We start from the raw sequence: 17847 nt of genomic DNA on the forward strand, positions 1-17847 counted from the left end.
GAAACCAAAATAAAGTTTCATACACGGTAGCCTAGCCACCCAGGATGTAAACAAACTGTAACTTTGTTTCAGACCGGTTGACCAATGGAGATGCACCATTTCTCCCTCTTTCTTAGCCCCGCCCACACAGAAATCTTACAAATGCAAAAAATAAATCGAGAGCCAAGAACAGGGTAACGTTGTTGGGAAAATAGTGAATGGCAAATAGGTACTCCTTTAAGTCGGTCGCTTGTAATCTTTTTCATTTCTTGTGGACAGCAAGCCCGCTGCCCTCTTAAGTTTTGCTCTTGACAGAGCATCAGCGAAAACAAAGTTTTTTTTTCTCCAAGCGTTTATGATAGCACATCGCTGGACCTTTTCAAATGCATCAGCCTGCGATAGAAGCTTTGCATTATGTCATTCAGGCCTCATTCAGACTGATGGTTATCAGAGGCTTGTGGTCATGCTCTATTTTGGTTTGTGCCACGAGCACTCTTTTCTATTTTTGCATATCCTTGTATCATTGTCCACATATCATCAACTACTTATTTACAGCAATGACCTGGGGGGAATGTTATGGGGGGAGGAAGAGTAATTAGGATTAACAGTCTTGCTCAGGCACAGAACTACACAGCTTTCAACTTTACGGCTAGGAAATTAACACCAGAGACCTTTTGGATGCCGGTCAGATGCCCTAGCCACAAGGCCACCCCAACAACCTCCTGGTTACTTCCATAGATTTGTAGTTAATGGTGGCTGAAGTTAGATTAAGTTTGTAACGCCTGATTAAAAATTAACATGGATAACAATTTGTCTTGGTCCATAGACCAAGGCACCATCTTAAAAGTATAGTTTACTACATAAGTGTCTTTTAAAGCCATGCATACGCACAGAAAATACATGTAGCCAGCTTTACAAGTGGCAAGTGACAACAAGTGATGTTAGTAGCTAGTGGAATTAGTGACAAATTATTGCCAAGCTTTTTATTACACTGCTTTGCCCACTGGGAAGCGCTTGTCAGCACCTATTACGCTTGGAGAACACATTCACAGGAAAACAACTGTGTTTGAGCTTGCAAGAGCCTGACCTACCACAAGGAGTCACTAGAGCATGATGAAGCAAGGATACCCAGTCTGAAATCAACTTCACAATCCCTGGGTAGTACTAAGACAATTTGCACCACCCCATCCAATGTTCGCTTCAACCAGGATTAGATTTCTGAAGTTACAAAGCTGTACTGTGAGTCAGTGGCTTTACCATTATGCCATTCAGGTGCAACTCTGAATGGTAATTTTTAACTACATCTCCTCTTCAATCACAGAAACTGGGATCTGTACTTATTTTTTATTTCTTATGTTTTGATAAAAACAGATGCATTTCACAAAATAAAAATAAATTGTATAATTATCATTTACTTTTATTCTAGATGATCATGGGTGAATTAACTCCACATTTCACTCCAACTTAAAAATGTTAATGTCAGAAAATGTATTCCTATTAACACTATATATAGTTTAATTAAAACATAAAATACTTAATTGTTATGATTTATGGACAAACTATAGTGACATACTTTATATTATGTTTTAATTGTACTTATTTTACCAGAAATGACAGATTGACATCTCATTTAGAGCAAAGACCAATTAGGACAACATAATTTTCACCAGGCCGCTCAGTACAATTTATTTTAAATGACACTCCCCAGATTCCTAACTAGTTATTTGCGATATGGAAAAATAGCTATCTTTTTAGACAATATTTCTGGCAATGCTTTTTCTGGAAAATTTTAATAAAAGCGATATGACTGCTTATTATTGTTCTTACCCTGGTGGCAGGTTTGGTTGACTTGGTTACCGGAGGCACTAGTAGTAGCAGCAGGAAGTCGTCATCATCCAGAAGTTGTCGACGTTACTGGGGCTAGAGTATAAGGTAAATGACACATTATTACCTGTCTAAAAGGGTTTTAATTTACATCTCCCATCAAGTGACTTCTTACTCATAATTGCCGGCATAGCTAACAGTAGAAGCGATCTGACGTTAGGCCATCATCGGTTCTAGCCCAACTAATTATTGGTGTGCGTTTTTGTAGCTAACAGTACTGCACTGTACAGGATCAGGGGCTACTGCTGTTATCTACAGTGCTGTCAAAGCCTTTGCTAGCTTAACTTGGTTAGCTAACCACTGATATCCGGCTAGGGCCTATCGTTGTAGCTTTGCTGAAGTGCTTTAGACCGGCCCACTACTGTAATTGAAACTGCAGCGGGATCATCAATTGTTAGTTACATACAATAGAGTAGCTAGGCAGCTAGACAATCAGCTATCTGATTCTCAATGAGGTTAACTTACTGTACAGTGCTGACAGTCAATTTGATAGCTAGCTAACGTAAAGTAAACGAGGTTAGCCATAAACCATGCTTGTAATTTGTCATGTGTTTTACACTATCCTTAAAACGTCTAGCGTGGACGCATATTTCTCACCTCCTATTTTACCTTATGAAAACGTGTCTCGCTGGTATATATAATAAGGAACCACGTGAGCTCTAGTGATTGTAATTCTATTGTCAGTGTTGCACCAAAATGTAATGCATGGTTTTTCGTGCCTGACAGGAATGTAAATGTCGGAGGACCAGGAAGCACAGGAGGATGAGTTGCTTGCTCTAGCGAGTATTTACGATGAAGAGGAGTTTCACAGAGCAGAATCAGCACAGGGTGGAGAAATACAACTATGTCTTGAACTTCCTACTGGTTTCAAGTTGTTAGTCCAAGGTAAGGCTTTTGTCTTTATGAATACGTCCTATGTTTAGCTATTATTGATCAACATTAAAACCTAAAAAATTCCAATGTGTTGGTTTCTGGTAGGGGATAAGAAGACAGAATATGACGTATCTTTCCTACCTCCTCTGGTACTTAACTTTGAACTTCCTGGCGACTACCCTTCTTCTTCTTCTCCGGTCTATACACTGAGTTCCAAATGGCTGTCAAGGGACCAGGTGAGAAAGATGCAGCAACATAACAAGAAATGTTATAACACGTTTTCATACCGTCACATCTCCCTCCCCCCACCTCCCTGATCAACCCTGATTTCCCCCCCCACCCAGATGACCTCTCTCTGCAAGCGCCTCGACGAGTTGTGGGAGGAGAACCAGGGATGCGTTGTCCTCTTCACATGGATCCAGTTTCTTAAGGAGGAGGCCTTGGCCTTCCTGGATGTCAAGTCTCCGCTAGAAGTTGTGAAGGTGGCCAAGGCTCCGGTTGAGCGGAAGAGGATCGAGGCCGGGATGAGACGTGCGGCGTGTCTAACGGTGGAGACTGACAATCTGGATCCTCAGCTAGAGCTGGATGCCCGGGCTGTGCTGGTGGTGGACCCCCGCACTGATATCCTACCTCAACTCCTGGACTTTGACGAAGCTCAGAGGCAGAAGGTGTTTGACTCCAAGTCATTTTGCTGTGGTATCTGCTTTATGGAGAAACTGGGCTTGGCCTGCCTGTGCTTCAAGGAATGCCAGCACGTGTACTGCAAGGCATGCATGACCGAATACTTCCAGATTCAGATCCGCGACGGCAACGTTCAGTGCCTTAACTGCCCCCAGCCCAAGTGCAGCTCCTTGGCTACGCCCTCACAGGTAACTTTTGAAGGAACGGAAACATTTCAGTTCTGTGGTTAGTTACGTATTTAATGATTCTTCATGATTTAGTGTAGCCATTTATACATTTGTACTGAATTTTGATCCTAGCTTGTATGTCTGGTCGTGTGCTTTCATTGGAATGTTTGTGTGTCACAAATGTTTGCCTTGTGTCTGACTACAGAACCTAAGATCTTGCCTTAATTACACTATCTTGACCTATGAGTTGATAACTGTCTTATTATATGGTGCCAGGAAACATAGGTTAAGACAGGCTATTTTTTCTGGCTAGTCTTGGGATTCTTGGGTTAGCCATCCATCCCCCAGTGCTGGTTGTGGGAAGGGATTCTTGCATTTTCCTCATCTCTGCATTTATCTTCGCTCTTGCAAAATCTTGCTCAAATCTCTGGAGAACTTCTATCTTCAATACTTGTTCTGTAATTTTGACCAATTAATTTAGTCGTTTCCCCATTAATTTCTTTCATCAGTCCGATGACTATTTGGAAGTAATCTAAAACGGGGTCAAAATCCTGTTCCATCACTTTGAATCTATCCTCATGAGCTATACTCCAATGAGCCCGTGTGAACACACATTGATGCACTCCCCATTTTACAGGTCAAGCTCCTTGTCGGGGAGGAGTTATTCGCTCGCTATGACCGCCTCTTGCTCCAGTCCAGCCTGGACCTGATGGCTGACGTCGTGTACTGCCCTCGCCAGTCGTGCTGTCAGGCCGTAATGGTGGAGCCAGACACCACCATGGGCATCTGCCCTGCCTGCCAGTATGCCTTCTGTACCCTCTGCAAACGAGGATACCATGGTCTGTCCCACTGCAAGGTCACAGCAGGTATGGGAAAGGATTGGAGATATTACAGCCATTGTGTTGCCCTGTCCATACCTTAGGATTTAATAAATAAGTATTAAATTGATGAGGCTTGAAGTACTCTGCTTGTGAATGGGTTTAGCCTGAGGTCTTCTGAACTGTGAAACCTTTAAACCCATGTAGGCCACATTACGGCCCCATTCACTCTTGGCCAACAACATTGCTGCAGCCTTCATCTGTATATGTGTCTTGATGTTATGGGTGTATTTTCGTGATTATTACGTGTGTATACATTTTATAATATTTATGTTGTTCTGTGTATTGTCCTGTCCGCTTGTAACTGTATGCCTTTGGCCGAGTCGTCATTGAAAATGAGAATTGGTTCTCAACTTACCTGGTTTAATGTATTTTACATGAAGTCTTAAATTCATCCTCTGTGCTAGGCCGGTGAAATTGCTTGTTTGAGCTGTGTAACATCAACAAGTTACAGATAATTTTAAATGGCTCTGGCTCATGATTATTTTGTTGATAATCTCAAGTATTGTTTTTTAGATTTTATGTGACAAGAAAGTGTTGTAGAATGCTAAACGGGGATTCTGTGCCCAGGCCACAGCTGAATGTAATTCTATTAAGTTAGTGAAATGTTTACTGATGATCATTGTCTAGAGACTCAAACCCCTTTACGTAGTTTGGGCATAAGACGAATGTTTTCATCTTTGACATTTAGTTGCAGTCAACACCAAAATTACATTGACTTTCTGTCTGTGATTATGCAATTGTTTACTGTCCTGTAATGTACTTGAACATTTCCAAATAGTTGGATGTCTCACTACGTAAGGCAGTGGTTGCATTCATCAGACCTTGCGGTATTGATGCAGGTTCGGTAATGAGTGTGATCTCCTGCTTTGCAGATGAACTGCGTGGCCTGAGGGATGAATACATCTCTGCCAGTGCCGAGGGGAAGAAGTTCATGGAGAAGCGTTTTGGGAAGCGGGTCATCCAGCGGGCCGTGGAGGAGTCCTTCAGCAGGGACTGGCTCAGCGAGAACTGTAAAGGCTGTCCGCGCTGTGGCACTAACATACAGGTAGGAGGTTGCTCGCTGCACCACAGGGCTTTACTTTACATGCCCTGGTGCGCATGTGTTTTTGGCTGCTCTGACTGTACCTGATGGCGACGTCGGCACAGTTTGATTTAGCCATGTCTCTGTCTCGCTCGCTGTGTAGAAGGTGGACGGCTGCAACAAGATGACGTGTACCTCGTGCAAGCAGTACTTCTGCTGGCTGTGTCTGGGCCAGCTCACGCGTGTCAATCCATACAGCCACTTCAACAACCCCTCCTCGCCCTGCTACAACCAGTGAGTGCATCTGTTCGAGTCCCCCTTTCGTGTGTTAGGATGGGTCTTTGATAGTTCTCCCAGTGTCCCCCTTTCGTGTGTTAGGATGGGTCTTTGATAGTTCTCCCAGTGTCCTCCTTTCGTGTGTTAGGATGGGTCTTTGATAGTTCTCCCAGTGTCTTCCTTTCGTGTGTTAGGATGGGTCTTTGATAGTTCTCCCAGTGTTTTCCTTTCGTGTGTTAGGATGGGTCTTTGATAGGTCTCCCAGTGTCCCCCTTTCGTGTGTTAGGGTGGGTCTTTGATAGTTCTCCCAGTGTCCCCCTTTTGTGTGTTAGGGTGGGTCTTTGATAGGTCTCCCAGTGTCCCCCTTTCGTGTGTTAGGATGGGTCTTTGATAGGTCTCCCAGTGTCCCCCTTTCGTGTGTTAGGATGGTTCTTTGATAGGTCTCCCAGTGTCCCCCTTTTGTGTGTTAGGGTGGGTCTTTGATAGTTCTCCCAGTGTCCCCCTTTTGTGTGTTAGGGTGGGTCTTTGATAGTTCTCCCAGAGTCCCCCTTTCGTTTTGTTCATCAAAACGTTTATTGATTTCATAACCATCAAACTTGCTAATGCGTTTGTTTGGTGTTTGCTAGGCTGTTCCAGGGTGTGGATATTGAAGAAGAAGATGCCTTCTGGAGTGATGAAGAGGACTGAAATGTGCAATACCTCCCTGTGTGCTTCATTTGTATGCACTTTATATTAGCCTCACTACATTTACCATGTATGGATTTCCCCTGTACCATTTCTCAACATCATTGATCAGACAGTTACTACCGCTAAATATGTCATTTCTAATGGGTGAACAGAGAGCAATTCCAGTTATATAACGGCATATTAATCCAACTCAAGCAGCCAAATACTCAGGGCCAATAATTTCTGATACCAGGCTTATGTAGAGATGGTAAGCTTGCATACAAAAAATGCAAAAAAAAATTGGGGTTAGTTTCCCACAGAAATGTCAACATATTATTCTCAATGTTAAAATAAATTCAGTTGATCCAGAGATGAGTCTTAAAATCATGAACAGCAGACATTTTCGGATTATGTTTTTACCATTTGCTTCCTTTAGAACCACTTTAATCATCTGTTGTTTTTTTCTTTTCAATAATGTTCACCAGGTTACCATCCAAAGTAGTTATGTATGATTTAATCCATGAGGTACAAGCTTAGTGTGAAAAGGCTAAATAAACCTATGTGAAATGTCAAATGCATCCAATGGCCCAAAGAATATTATCTAATTTTACATATTACACAACGCAGTTGTCCTTTATTGCATGCTTTTCTTAAGGTTTTCACCCAGAGGTACACTTTCATTATGCATCAATGTATTTTAATAGGACATTGTGGTTTAGGTCAAATATCAGTAACATTTTATGTAACCACCCTGATATTTTGTTTACAACCTCTCATTATGACTTTGAATTGCTGAAAGTGCAGCTGATTAAAACTGGTCATGGAATTTGCATTCTGTTATTTGATTGCAGTAGTAAATTAAAAAATAATTTGTGTTTAACTATATGCAAACAATTCTGGTTTTATGTTTGGAGTTCAAGGACGTCTACCAATGTTCATTCTCTCAATACATGTTTTATCAGACTACTCAGCAATGGAGTCCTTTTGTGTCTTCATTCACTTTATTAAGAAGCCTGTGATTATAGCAAATCCACATTCTGTTAATGTCCAGTCCTATACCTGCAAATGTGCTTGGGCCTACATACAGCTCTGTTCCTTCCATTTTGTCCCAGTTTCACCAGTGCTGGTGTAAATTATTCTGCATTGTTTAAAACAAAGTACTCTTTAGTTCTATTACCTCTAAACTAAATGTTGAATTAATTGAAAAGCTAAAAGGTCTGAACTAATGACTAAAGGTAAAGTCAACTTTTGAAATACTTACTCCTCTATACCCACAAGCACATACAATGCCTTTTTATTCCACAAGAGTGTGCAAGGGCTGTGCTGTCATTGTCTTTAACACAGAAAGCATTGCTGAGTCATGCAGGTGGCAGAGAGAACCAAGAATGAGTAAAAACACAGCGTTGTTGAACCCAAAGTAATGAACTAATATGAAGAGCTTTTAGATGTTGCCGTTTATCTTTCTATTCCAGGTTCCGACTGATTCAGTCCTGATCACTAATATCTGAGTCTGAACCTTCCATTTTAGAATGTAAATATATATTGTTTCTATAATTTCCTTTCACGCATGTTATCTTAAAACATTTAAATGATAAGGATTCCACTGATCTACAAAATGTCAGAGAAATTAAAACATTATCTTAATGTGTCATACTACAAACAGCACAATTGAACTTGTTTTGGATTCCACTGACCCCTATAATCTGTCCCGATCACAACACACAGATTCCCTGGTCACCACGTGTACCAAAATGCCTGGTTTATTAAACAACCATGTACCTTATTTATCCACCCAGTTTTCTGTGTGTTCCCACCTAGGAATGGTAGAGGGTGATGGAGAGGCAGACAGGAGGAGAACAATGCAGTACTAAAGAAACAAAGAGTCCACGTTGGAGCAAGTGATTCAACGGGCAGTCAGTCAGTACAACACAGTTTAATCCCTTTGGCTAGAGTTGCTGACAGAGGATAACCCATTAAAATGGCCCGTCCTGCCTCACAGAGTAGGAGTGCCCCCCTGTCTTTATACATACAGCATGTTAGTAAAGATACCTTTCAACAGGCCAGTTCCACACATACAAATCTGACCAGGACACTGAATGCCCTATCCTGCCATAAACACAGACCTCTTCTCTTCATATGCCAGCAAGAAAGCCAAAGCTGAACAAGGTCAGTAACATTTCACAGGCGGATGAGTAGCCAGCATCGAAGGCGAGATACTTGCAGTGTGATAAGTGTCAATCAAAACCTGAATGTTGATGCACTCAAACGGTAATTATATACATATCTTTGGTGTGGTGTGAAGGCTGGTCATTGTTAAAGATGACGACAATATTATGTCTGGAGTAAAAGTAATTCAGTTGTATTCATTAGTTACATTTTAGTTGTTATGCACTTTAAATGTGTTCACCTTTTTACAAATTCTTTTAACATTCTGTGTTCAAAACATAAAAAAATATTTTCACAATTTACAGTGATTATCAAGTATGAAAGCATTTAGATATATAGCAATGTAAGCATAGGATCCACTGTGACTGTACCTCACAAGATATTTCTTCACACCAGAGGATCCTGACCAAGCCAACCGAAGCCTGCAGAGTACATAGGGATCAACTAGTCACGTCATGATTGAAGCTGACAAAGAGCTATCAGCCATGGTGCAGGAAATTTGGGATAAAGATGTCAACAGATTGAAACCAGGAACAGACTACCGAATCTCTCTGCAGGTAGCAACATTGCCATTTAAAATTGTTCACTCTATGATAAAAGGAGCACATTTTTGACCAAGTTAGCTCAATGTACCTTTAAACAATTAACATACAGTGGGGAGAGCAAGTATTTGATACAAAGCATGTAGAATTTTTATCATAGGTACTCTTCATCTGTGAGTGACGGAATATAAAACAGAAATTCAGAAAATAACATTGTATGATTTTTAAAGTAATTAATTTGCATTTTATTGCATGACATTAGTACTTGATACATCAGAAAAGCAGAACTTAATATTTGGTACAGAAACCTTTGTTTGCAATTACAGAGATCATACGTTTCCTGTAGTTCTTGACCAGGTTTGCACACACTGCAGCAGGGATTTTGGCCCACTCCTCCATACAAACCTTCTCCAGATTCTTCAGGTTTCGGGGCTGTCGCAGGGCAATACGGACTTTCAGCTCCCTCCAAAGATTTTCTGTTGGGTTCAGGTCTGGAGACTGGCTGGGCCACTCCAGGACCTTGAGATACTTCTTACGGAGCCACTCCTTAGTTGCCCTGGCTGTGTGTTTGGGTCGTTGTCATGCTGGAGGACCCAGCCACGACCCATCTTCAATGCTCTCACTGAGGGAAGGAGGTTGTTGGCCAAGATCTCGCGATACATGGCCCCATCCATCCTCCCCTCAATACGGTGCAGTCGTCCTGTCCCCTTTGCAGAAAAGCATCCCCAAAGAATGATGTTTCCACCTCCATGCTTCACAGCCAGGATGGTGTTCTTGGGGTTGTAATCATCCTCCTTCTTCTTCCAAACACGGTGAGTGGAGTTTAGACCAACAAGCTCTATTTTTGTCTCATCAGACCACATGACCTTCTCCCATTCCTCCTCTGGATCATCCAGATGGTCATTGGCAAACTTCAGACGGGCCTGGACATGTGCTGGCTAGAGCAGGGAGACCGTGCGTGCGCTGCAGGATTTTAATCCATGACGGCATAGTGTTACCAATGGTTTTCTTTGAGACTGTGGTCCCAGCTCTCTTCAGGTCATTGACCAGGTCTGATCCCTCACCTTCCTCATGATTATTGATGTCCCATGAGGTGAGATCTTGCATGGAGCCCCAGACCGAGGGAGATTGACCGTCAACTTGAACTTCTTCCATTTTCTAATAATTGCTCCAACAGTTGTTGCCTTCTCACAAAGCTGCTGGCCTATTGTCCTGTAGCCCATCCCAGCCTTGTGCAGGTCTACAATTTTATCCCTGATGTCCTTACACAGCTCTCTGGTCTTGGCCATTGTGGAGAGGTTGGAGTCTGTTTGATTGAGTGTGTGGACAGGTGTCTATTATACAGGTAACGAGTTCAAACAGGTGCAGTTAATACAGGTAATGAGTGGAGAACAGGAGGGCTTTTTAAAGAAAAACTAACAGGTCTGTGAGAGCCCGAATTCTTACTGGTTGGTAGGTGATCAAATACTTATGTCATGCAATAAAATGCTAATTAATTATAGAAAAATCATACAATGAGATTTTGTGGATTTTTGTTTTAGATTCTGTCTCACACAGTTGAAGTGTACCTATGATAAAAAATTACAGACCTCTACATGCTTTGTAAGTAGGAAAACCTGCAAAATCAGCAGTGTATCAAATACTTGTTCTCCCCACTGTATCTGGCCATCAGATCTGGCCCCTTAGGACCATGGCAGACATCTTACATAATCTTCACTAGAATTAACAATTCAGTATGGCTCTTTGGATTTTACGAAGGCGAATTTGATACAGAGATTTGTAGCTAGAAAATATTTTTATAAAGAACCATGGCCACCAACGTTAATATTGAGGTAGATTTAGGTACCCTGAAAATTCTGATATCTACCACTATCACAGATTTGGCCACTGTGACCGGCAAAAGCCAAAACAGCAACAGACTGTAACTTTTACTTTATAATAAAAAAATGACCATTTTGAGAACATTGCCAAGTGGTCCACAGAGACACCAATGTGTTGACTGAAATCATTTAGAGACCAGCACAGAAATCGACCTTGGGTTTGTGACAACAATCTTGTAAAATGACCCCCAAAAGTAAGACTATTGTACGAAAATGTAAGATAGTTGATTTTTTTCAAAGTATTACATTTGATAATAGACTTCCTGAGCCTATTGCTATGGGAATAAGTTTTGGAAGCAAGAACAATTGTTGATTAATAGATTACTGTTTTTAATGACATTTTGAAATCCAGAAAAGGGGTCTTAAGGATATTTAGGAACATTCCCATTAGACTCCTTACATAATGTGGGACAAGATGTTATCCACAGAGGACATTTCATGATGGTCAAGTCAATGTTCTATGATTGAAGCAAAATAACATTCTGTGATGGACCTTTGTACGGTTCTCTGGGTCAGAATGTTCTTTATCGTTTGACTTGCTGGTCACTTTATTAGTTTTTTGCCAGAACTTTGAGTCATTCCCTGTATGTTCAGAGGTTTCCGGCCTTTTTTTACAATGTTCTCAGGACTTTCATTTTACTAGTCTCCAGGATGTTGCATTATGATCCAAAGCAAACATACTCTTGGGTCCTTTGTGTAGTTCCCTGTAAACATTCAGTTTCCCATGGTGTCACAAACATGTCAGGTCTCTTTTTTGATCTTTTTAGAACTTTTGTTGCTACTCTGAAGAAAAGAAACTGTTTGGATTTTCCCAGGATGTTACAAAATGGATAATATTAGGACGTTCTTGGGATGTTGTGTCATGGTCCACTTTTTTGTTTGGTTTCTGGTTGATCCCTGCCATGTCTTAGAGGTATTTTTTGGAAATTTCTGGGTTGTTGTGTCATTGGTTTAACCCTAACAACAGAGACTCAATATAAAAAATATATCTTCTTGGTGCATAAAAGTGCAAAGTTAGTACAGTTACTGTATCTCAAATATTTGGGGGCTCTATTTAAATATCTTCAAGCACAGAAATCTACATTTGAATCAAATATGGTACTGTTAACTGTCCTTCTGGTCTCCCAGGTGGTGCAGTGATCTAAGGTGCTCGTTTGTAACCCCACGTTGACCACCACTGTCTAGGTTTGTGCCTTGACTGTACTGATGGCTGATGAGTGGCTGGGAAGCCCCATGGCAAGCATTGGGAGGCATCGTCAGATGGGATCCCTGGTCTCATCAAGCTGTAGCAACTCCCTCAGGCTGCTTGCGCACTTGCAAAGCTAACTGAGGTTGTCAGGTGAGTGAGCGTGCCCTCACACGCGTTGACCCACATGACTTCCTGGTTGGAAGAGCAGTGTGGAAAAAGCATGGCTTGGTGCAGAAACCAATGAATCCATTGGGAGTATCTCCTAAGAGACATGGCCGTAGATGCAATTGGATATGATGTAATTGGGGAAAGAAAAAAGGTAGAAAAAAACAATGCTACCGTTGGTAGCCATTTTGGATTATGGCTGACACAGCCCCTAGGGCCAAATCTATGGTGGCTACGTTTGAAGAAGTACTGTATATAAGTTAACCCATTTGCTGTATTTTTTGCTTCATGCTTGTGAGGAATTCATTCCCCTTTTATTGCTATTTTATTTTTAAATGTCTGATCCCTGGGAACCACATAACCAATATGTATTAAATTTGGTTTGCACCATCAAGGGAAGTTTTCTTTGCAAAATAAATATTTAATGATTGTTGAGCAAACTGAATGGCACCTATTAGTGATCTGCCGATGGACATTTTGTAAGAAGGTTGTGATGCCTTCTGGGGTTAAACCAATGATTGTCCAACATCTAAATCTTTTATCGATACATAAATCTACCTCTGTGCCAAATGTGGTGCTTTTTCACAGAGTGAACATTGCACTTGCTTAGCAACCCCACTAAAATACGAATTCATATATGAATAAAAAAATATGAATATTAAAGAAAACTATACAGACATTGTAGCTATGACCAATTGAGCAGAATCATTTTATTTTAAATGATCAAATAAATGTTTTGTACATCCTTAAACAATACAACTTCATATTCAAATTCAATTAAAAAGAACGCCAAAAGCAATTGGGGGCCTTTGTAATCAATGGACATCGTAGCATATTAACTGTTTTCCACAGACAGAGAGCGACATAGAGTGTAATTCGATGGAAAACAGGCTTTTATATTAATCTCTTGGCTGTAACAAAACCGTGGAGTCGCAGCTACAAAGGGCCCTGGTTCATGTTTCATTAAGTGGATACAGTGTTTCCAAAAAGGGAAACATGGTTGGGATCATGGTTGGGATCTATCAAATCAATCACATTTATTTATAAAGCCCTTTTTACATCAGCAGTTGTCACAAAGTGCTTTTACGAAACACCCAGCTTGAAACCCCAAGGAGCAAGCAACAACAATGTTGAAACACAGTAGCTAGGAAAAACTCCCTAAGAAGGGCCGAAATTTAGGAAGAAACCTAGAGAGGAACCAGGCTTGGAGGTGTGACCAGTACTAAGTTGGGAATGCTTAGAAATTTGGAATTTGTTACTGATTTGCTCTTTCTCCTCTGCTGTGCTTTATGCAGGGAAAAGCCGGGCCTGTCAGTGCAGACATGAATGATGACTTGAATGATGACAATGATGGAGCTGGATATCCTCTATTCTCGTTTGTTGATGAAAGCATTTTCAAAAAGGAGTCTTTTTTAGGTAAGGCTTTAAGTGTGCTAGTCAGAGCTTTCATCCTCACAAATGTTTGTCTTCAACCAGGTAGTCTCATTTTGTATTATCATGGCTGTTTATTTGGACATTTTTGATATCTGTGTGCCAATATTTCCATGCGTCACACACAGTAAGCGTTCAGTGTCAGATTTTTTATTTTTTATTGAACATGATGCAAACAAGATGTGTACTGAGAAGATCAGAAGGAGTAAATACTGGAGCTAAACTGGTTTTCTTCTTCCAGCCTTCATCTCCCTCCTGGATAACTATGAGAGTGATACCGGTGAGCCTGAAATTGTAACCCCAGAGGAGGAAGCAGAAAACCACAAGTTCCTGGATTGCATGCTTCGAACAACCACCATGAAGGTACCTGTAAGAACGTATGGTGGAGAGGTCAATAAATAAGTACACTGTGACTTTATTTCAGGTGAATTGGAACATACCACAAATTACAGATGCAGTGTAATCAGAGTTTAGGCACTTTATACAGTAAACTGAGAGAACCATGATCAGGTTGCAAACTTAAACACTTAAAATGTGAGTCAATCAACCCTCCAATTGTTTACATTTTGTCTCTCATTTTTAGACTGCACATAAGTATCTAGTAGAGAAACAGCTCTCCCCAGAGGATTTACCGGAATTCAAGAAGCAGCTCTACCGCATCTGGTTTGAGCTGTATGCCAGACGAGGAGCTAGCAAGTGAGTAAAACCTTTGTCTTTTGTAACTGTTACTTTTCAAAATAAGTGACCACTAGGCTGTCAAATATTTTCTCTTCCATGGTTAGGGTACAATATTAAATCTACTCACAATTCTGTTGCATGTAACCTCTGTGTCTTCCTAGTAAAGGAGTCTATTATTTTCAGTAGTTCATACAGTTGTGATCATAAATTTGCATACCTTGGCAGAAATTGAAACTATGACTGATCATGCAAAAAAACCTGTCTTCTATTTAAGGATAGTGACCATATGAAGCCATTTATTATCACATAGTTGTTTGGCTCCTTTTTAAATCATAAAGATAACAGAAATCACCCAAATGGCCCTGAGCAAAAGTTGACATACCCTTGAATGTTTGGCCTTGTTACAGACACACAAGGTGACACACACAGGTAAAAATGGCAATTAAATGTGAATTGGCCATCTATGCAGGGGCTAAATTCTGTCCCTAACTATAAAACAGAAATTTTATGAAAACATTAGAAATGTCCATCAAAATCACTTAGGAAATTGAAGTGGATTTCAGAATTTTATTAATGCAAATTAATTAAGTAAAAATCAATCATACCCTTACTGTAATGTCATATGCATCACAACAAGTTATGAATGAACTTCTATTACTGTTCAATATCCTTCCTTCAACAAGTGGGTGTAAAATAACTGGTGTTATGAGATCCAGAGTCATAATATTCTTTCATGTTTCTCCAGGCCAGACTCCTCAGGGTTTGAACATGTTTTTGTCGGAGAGACCAGAGGGGGCCGGACAGTCATTGGCTTTCACAACTGGATCCAGTTGTATTTGCAAGAAAAGCTGGGACACATTGATTACAAAGGCTACAGTGTGAATGCAAATTCCCCCCAGGTTAGATCATAGTTACTGAAAATACAGGTTTGATTATTATTTAGATTGAGACGTGTCATAGGATAACAACAATATATTGCCAGAGCATTCTTTATGAATGACGTGATGTCAAACCTATGCAAATATATCTTCTCTTTCTCTTTTATGTGAAAACCAGCCTGATGAGAATAAACACATTCTGGCGCTACAGTTCAGTTGGAAGAATGGAATCAAACCGAAAGGAAGCATCTTCATTGGCGTCAGTCCTGAATTTGAGTTTGCTCTTTATACCCTGTGTTTTCTGGTCTCACCCAATGAACGTGTTAAAGTGTTCTTCAGTATCTATGAGGTGGACATTGTCTGCCACCACTACAACCAGAAGCATATTGGCACAACCTATCCTGTTCTTGTGAAATACCAAAATGAACCCAAAAACCCAAAACAGTAATTAGACTGGACTTCTCAAATACACTCTCACCAAAGTGCCATGAGTATTGTCTATGTCTTATTTTCAATAAATGATACAATAAATATATTACAGGAGTAATGTGTGCTGTTGCTGTATTCATACTGCTGCATTATGACACAGAAATCTAATTTATGTCAACACGACAATAACAAGAACTATCAGCATTTTCAAGGTTAGCACAATATTTGTGTAATTTCACATTTCAGGTTTCTGAATTGTGAAATACACATAGTATTGCAATGCTATATATTTAATTAAGGTCCCGCTTCATCGCAACATCTCCCAGCAGAGGCAGGATATTCGGTAGGATGAGATACAGTTAGGTCCGGAAATATATAGACACTGAAAAAATTATCGTAATTTCGTCTCTGTGCACCACCACAACGGATTTGAAATGAAATAAACAAGATGCAATTGAAGTGCAAACTTACAGATTTAATTCAAAGGGTGGAACAAAAATGTTGAATGGAACATTTAGGAATTGCAACCATTTTTATACACAGTCCCCTTATTTGAAGGACTCAAATGTAATTGGACAAATTAACACAATCATAAATAAAATTTTCATTTTTAATACTTGGTTGAGAATCCTTTACAGGCAATGACTGCTTGAAGTTTGGAACACATGGACATCACCAAACACTGGGTTTCCTCCTTTGTGATGCTTTACCAGGCCTTAACTGCAACTGTCTTCAGTTGTTGTTTGATTGTGGGACTTTCTGTTTTAAGTTTTGTCGTCAGTAAGTTTAATGCATGCTCAATCGGTTGAGATCATGTGATTGACTCGGCCATATTCCACTTCTTTGCCTTAAAAAATAACTTCTGGGTTGCTTTCATAGTATGTTTTGGGTCATTGTCCATCTGAAAAGTGAAGCGCCGTCCAATCACCTTAACTGAATTTGGTTGAATCTGAGCAGACAATATACACTCACCTAAAGGATTATTAGGAACACCATACTAATACTGTGTTTGACCCACTTTCGCCTTCAGAACTGCCTTATTTCTACGTGGCATTGATTCAACAATGTGCTGAAAGCATTCTTTAGAAATGTTGGCCCATATTGATAGGATAGCATCTTGCATTGATGGAGATTTGTGGGATGCACATCCAGGGCACGAAGCTCCCGTTCCACCACATCCCAAAGATGCTCTATTGGGTTGAGATCTGGTTACTGTGGGGGCCATTTCAGTACAGTGAACTCATTGTCATGTTCAAGAAACCAATTTGAAATTATTTGAGCTTTGTGACATGGTAGGCCGTGGCATTTAAACGAAGCCCAATTGGCACTAAGGGGTCTAAAGTGTGCCAAGAAAACATCCCCCACACCATTACACCAACACCACCAGCCTGCAGAGTGGTAACAAGGCATGATGGATCCATGTTCTCATTCTGTTTACGGCAAATTCTGACTCTACCATCTAAATGTCTCAACAGAAATGGAGACTCATCAGACCAGGCAACATTCTTCCAGTCTTCAACTGTCCAATTTTGGTGAGCTTGTGCAAATTGTAGCCTCTTTTTCCTATTTGTATTGGAGATGAGTGGTACCCGGTGAGGTCTTTTGCTGTTGTAGCCAATCCGCCTCAAGGTTGCGCATGTTGTGGCTTCACAAATGCTTTGCTGCATAACTCGGTTGTAACAAGTGGTTATTTCAGTCAAAGTTGCTCTTCTATCAGCTTGAATCAGTCGGCCCATTCTCCTCTGACCTCTCGCATCAACAAGACTGCCGCATACTGGATGTTTTTCCCTTTTCACACCATTCTTTGTAAACCCTAGAAATGGTTGTGCGTGAAAATCCCAGTAACTGAGCAGATTGTGAAATACTCAGACCGGCCTGTCTGGCACCAACAACCATGCCATGGTCAAAATTGCTTAAATCACCTTTCTTTCCCATTCTGACATTCAGTTTGGAGTTCAGGAGATTGTCTTGACCAGGACCACACCCCTAAATGCATTGAAGCAACTGCCATGTGATTGGTTGATTAGATAATTGCATTAATGAGAAATTGAACAGGTGTTC

At 40.6% G+C, this 17847-nt stretch overlaps 2 protein-coding genes across 4 annotated transcripts; both read left to right on the forward strand.

The window, feature by feature from the left end:
• The first annotated feature begins 1817 nt into the window (after window positions 1–1817).
• rnf14 (ring finger protein 14) lies at window positions 1818–7313 on the forward strand. Of its 2 annotated transcripts, XM_029120941.2 has the most exons (8): window positions 1818–1911; window positions 2590–2748; window positions 2842–2972; window positions 3081–3605; window positions 4222–4450; window positions 5338–5510; window positions 5650–5780; window positions 6389–7313. In XM_029120941.2, the coding sequence occupies exons 2-8, from the start codon at window positions 2598–2600 to the stop codon at window positions 6447–6449; spliced, it is 1401 nt and encodes a 466-aa protein (XP_028976774.2). In that variant the 5' UTR covers window positions 1818–1911; window positions 2590–2597; the 3' UTR covers window positions 6450–7313. The 2 variants fall into 2 exon arrangements, with proteins under 2 accessions (XP_028976774.2, XP_034149119.1); XM_034293228.1 differs by lacking the exons at window positions 1818–1911; window positions 2842–2972 and having other exon boundaries at window positions 2643–2748.
• A 1121-nt stretch (window positions 7314–8434) lies between these two features.
• endou2 (endonuclease, polyU-specific 2) lies at window positions 8435–15894 on the forward strand. Of its 2 annotated transcripts, none has more exons than XM_010871117.3 (7): window positions 8435–8594; window positions 8991–9151; window positions 13666–13786; window positions 14043–14164; window positions 14385–14497; window positions 15225–15378; window positions 15536–15894. In XM_010871117.3, the coding sequence occupies exons 2-7, from the start codon at window positions 9050–9052 to the stop codon at window positions 15803–15805; spliced, it is 882 nt and encodes a 293-aa protein (XP_010869419.1). In that variant the 5' UTR covers window positions 8435–8594; window positions 8991–9049; the 3' UTR covers window positions 15806–15894. The 2 variants fall into 2 exon arrangements, with proteins under 2 accessions (XP_010869419.1, XP_019903593.1); XM_020048034.2 differs by lacking the exon at window positions 8435–8594 and adding an exon at window positions 8621–8696.
• The last annotated feature ends 1953 nt before the right edge of the window (window positions 15895–17847 follow it).

This window comes from Esox lucius, chromosome 7 (assembly GCF_011004845.1).
Source record: "Esox lucius isolate fEsoLuc1 chromosome 7, fEsoLuc1.pri, whole genome shotgun sequence".
Taxonomy (NCBI): Eukaryota; Metazoa; Chordata; class Actinopteri; order Esociformes; family Esocidae; genus Esox; species Esox lucius.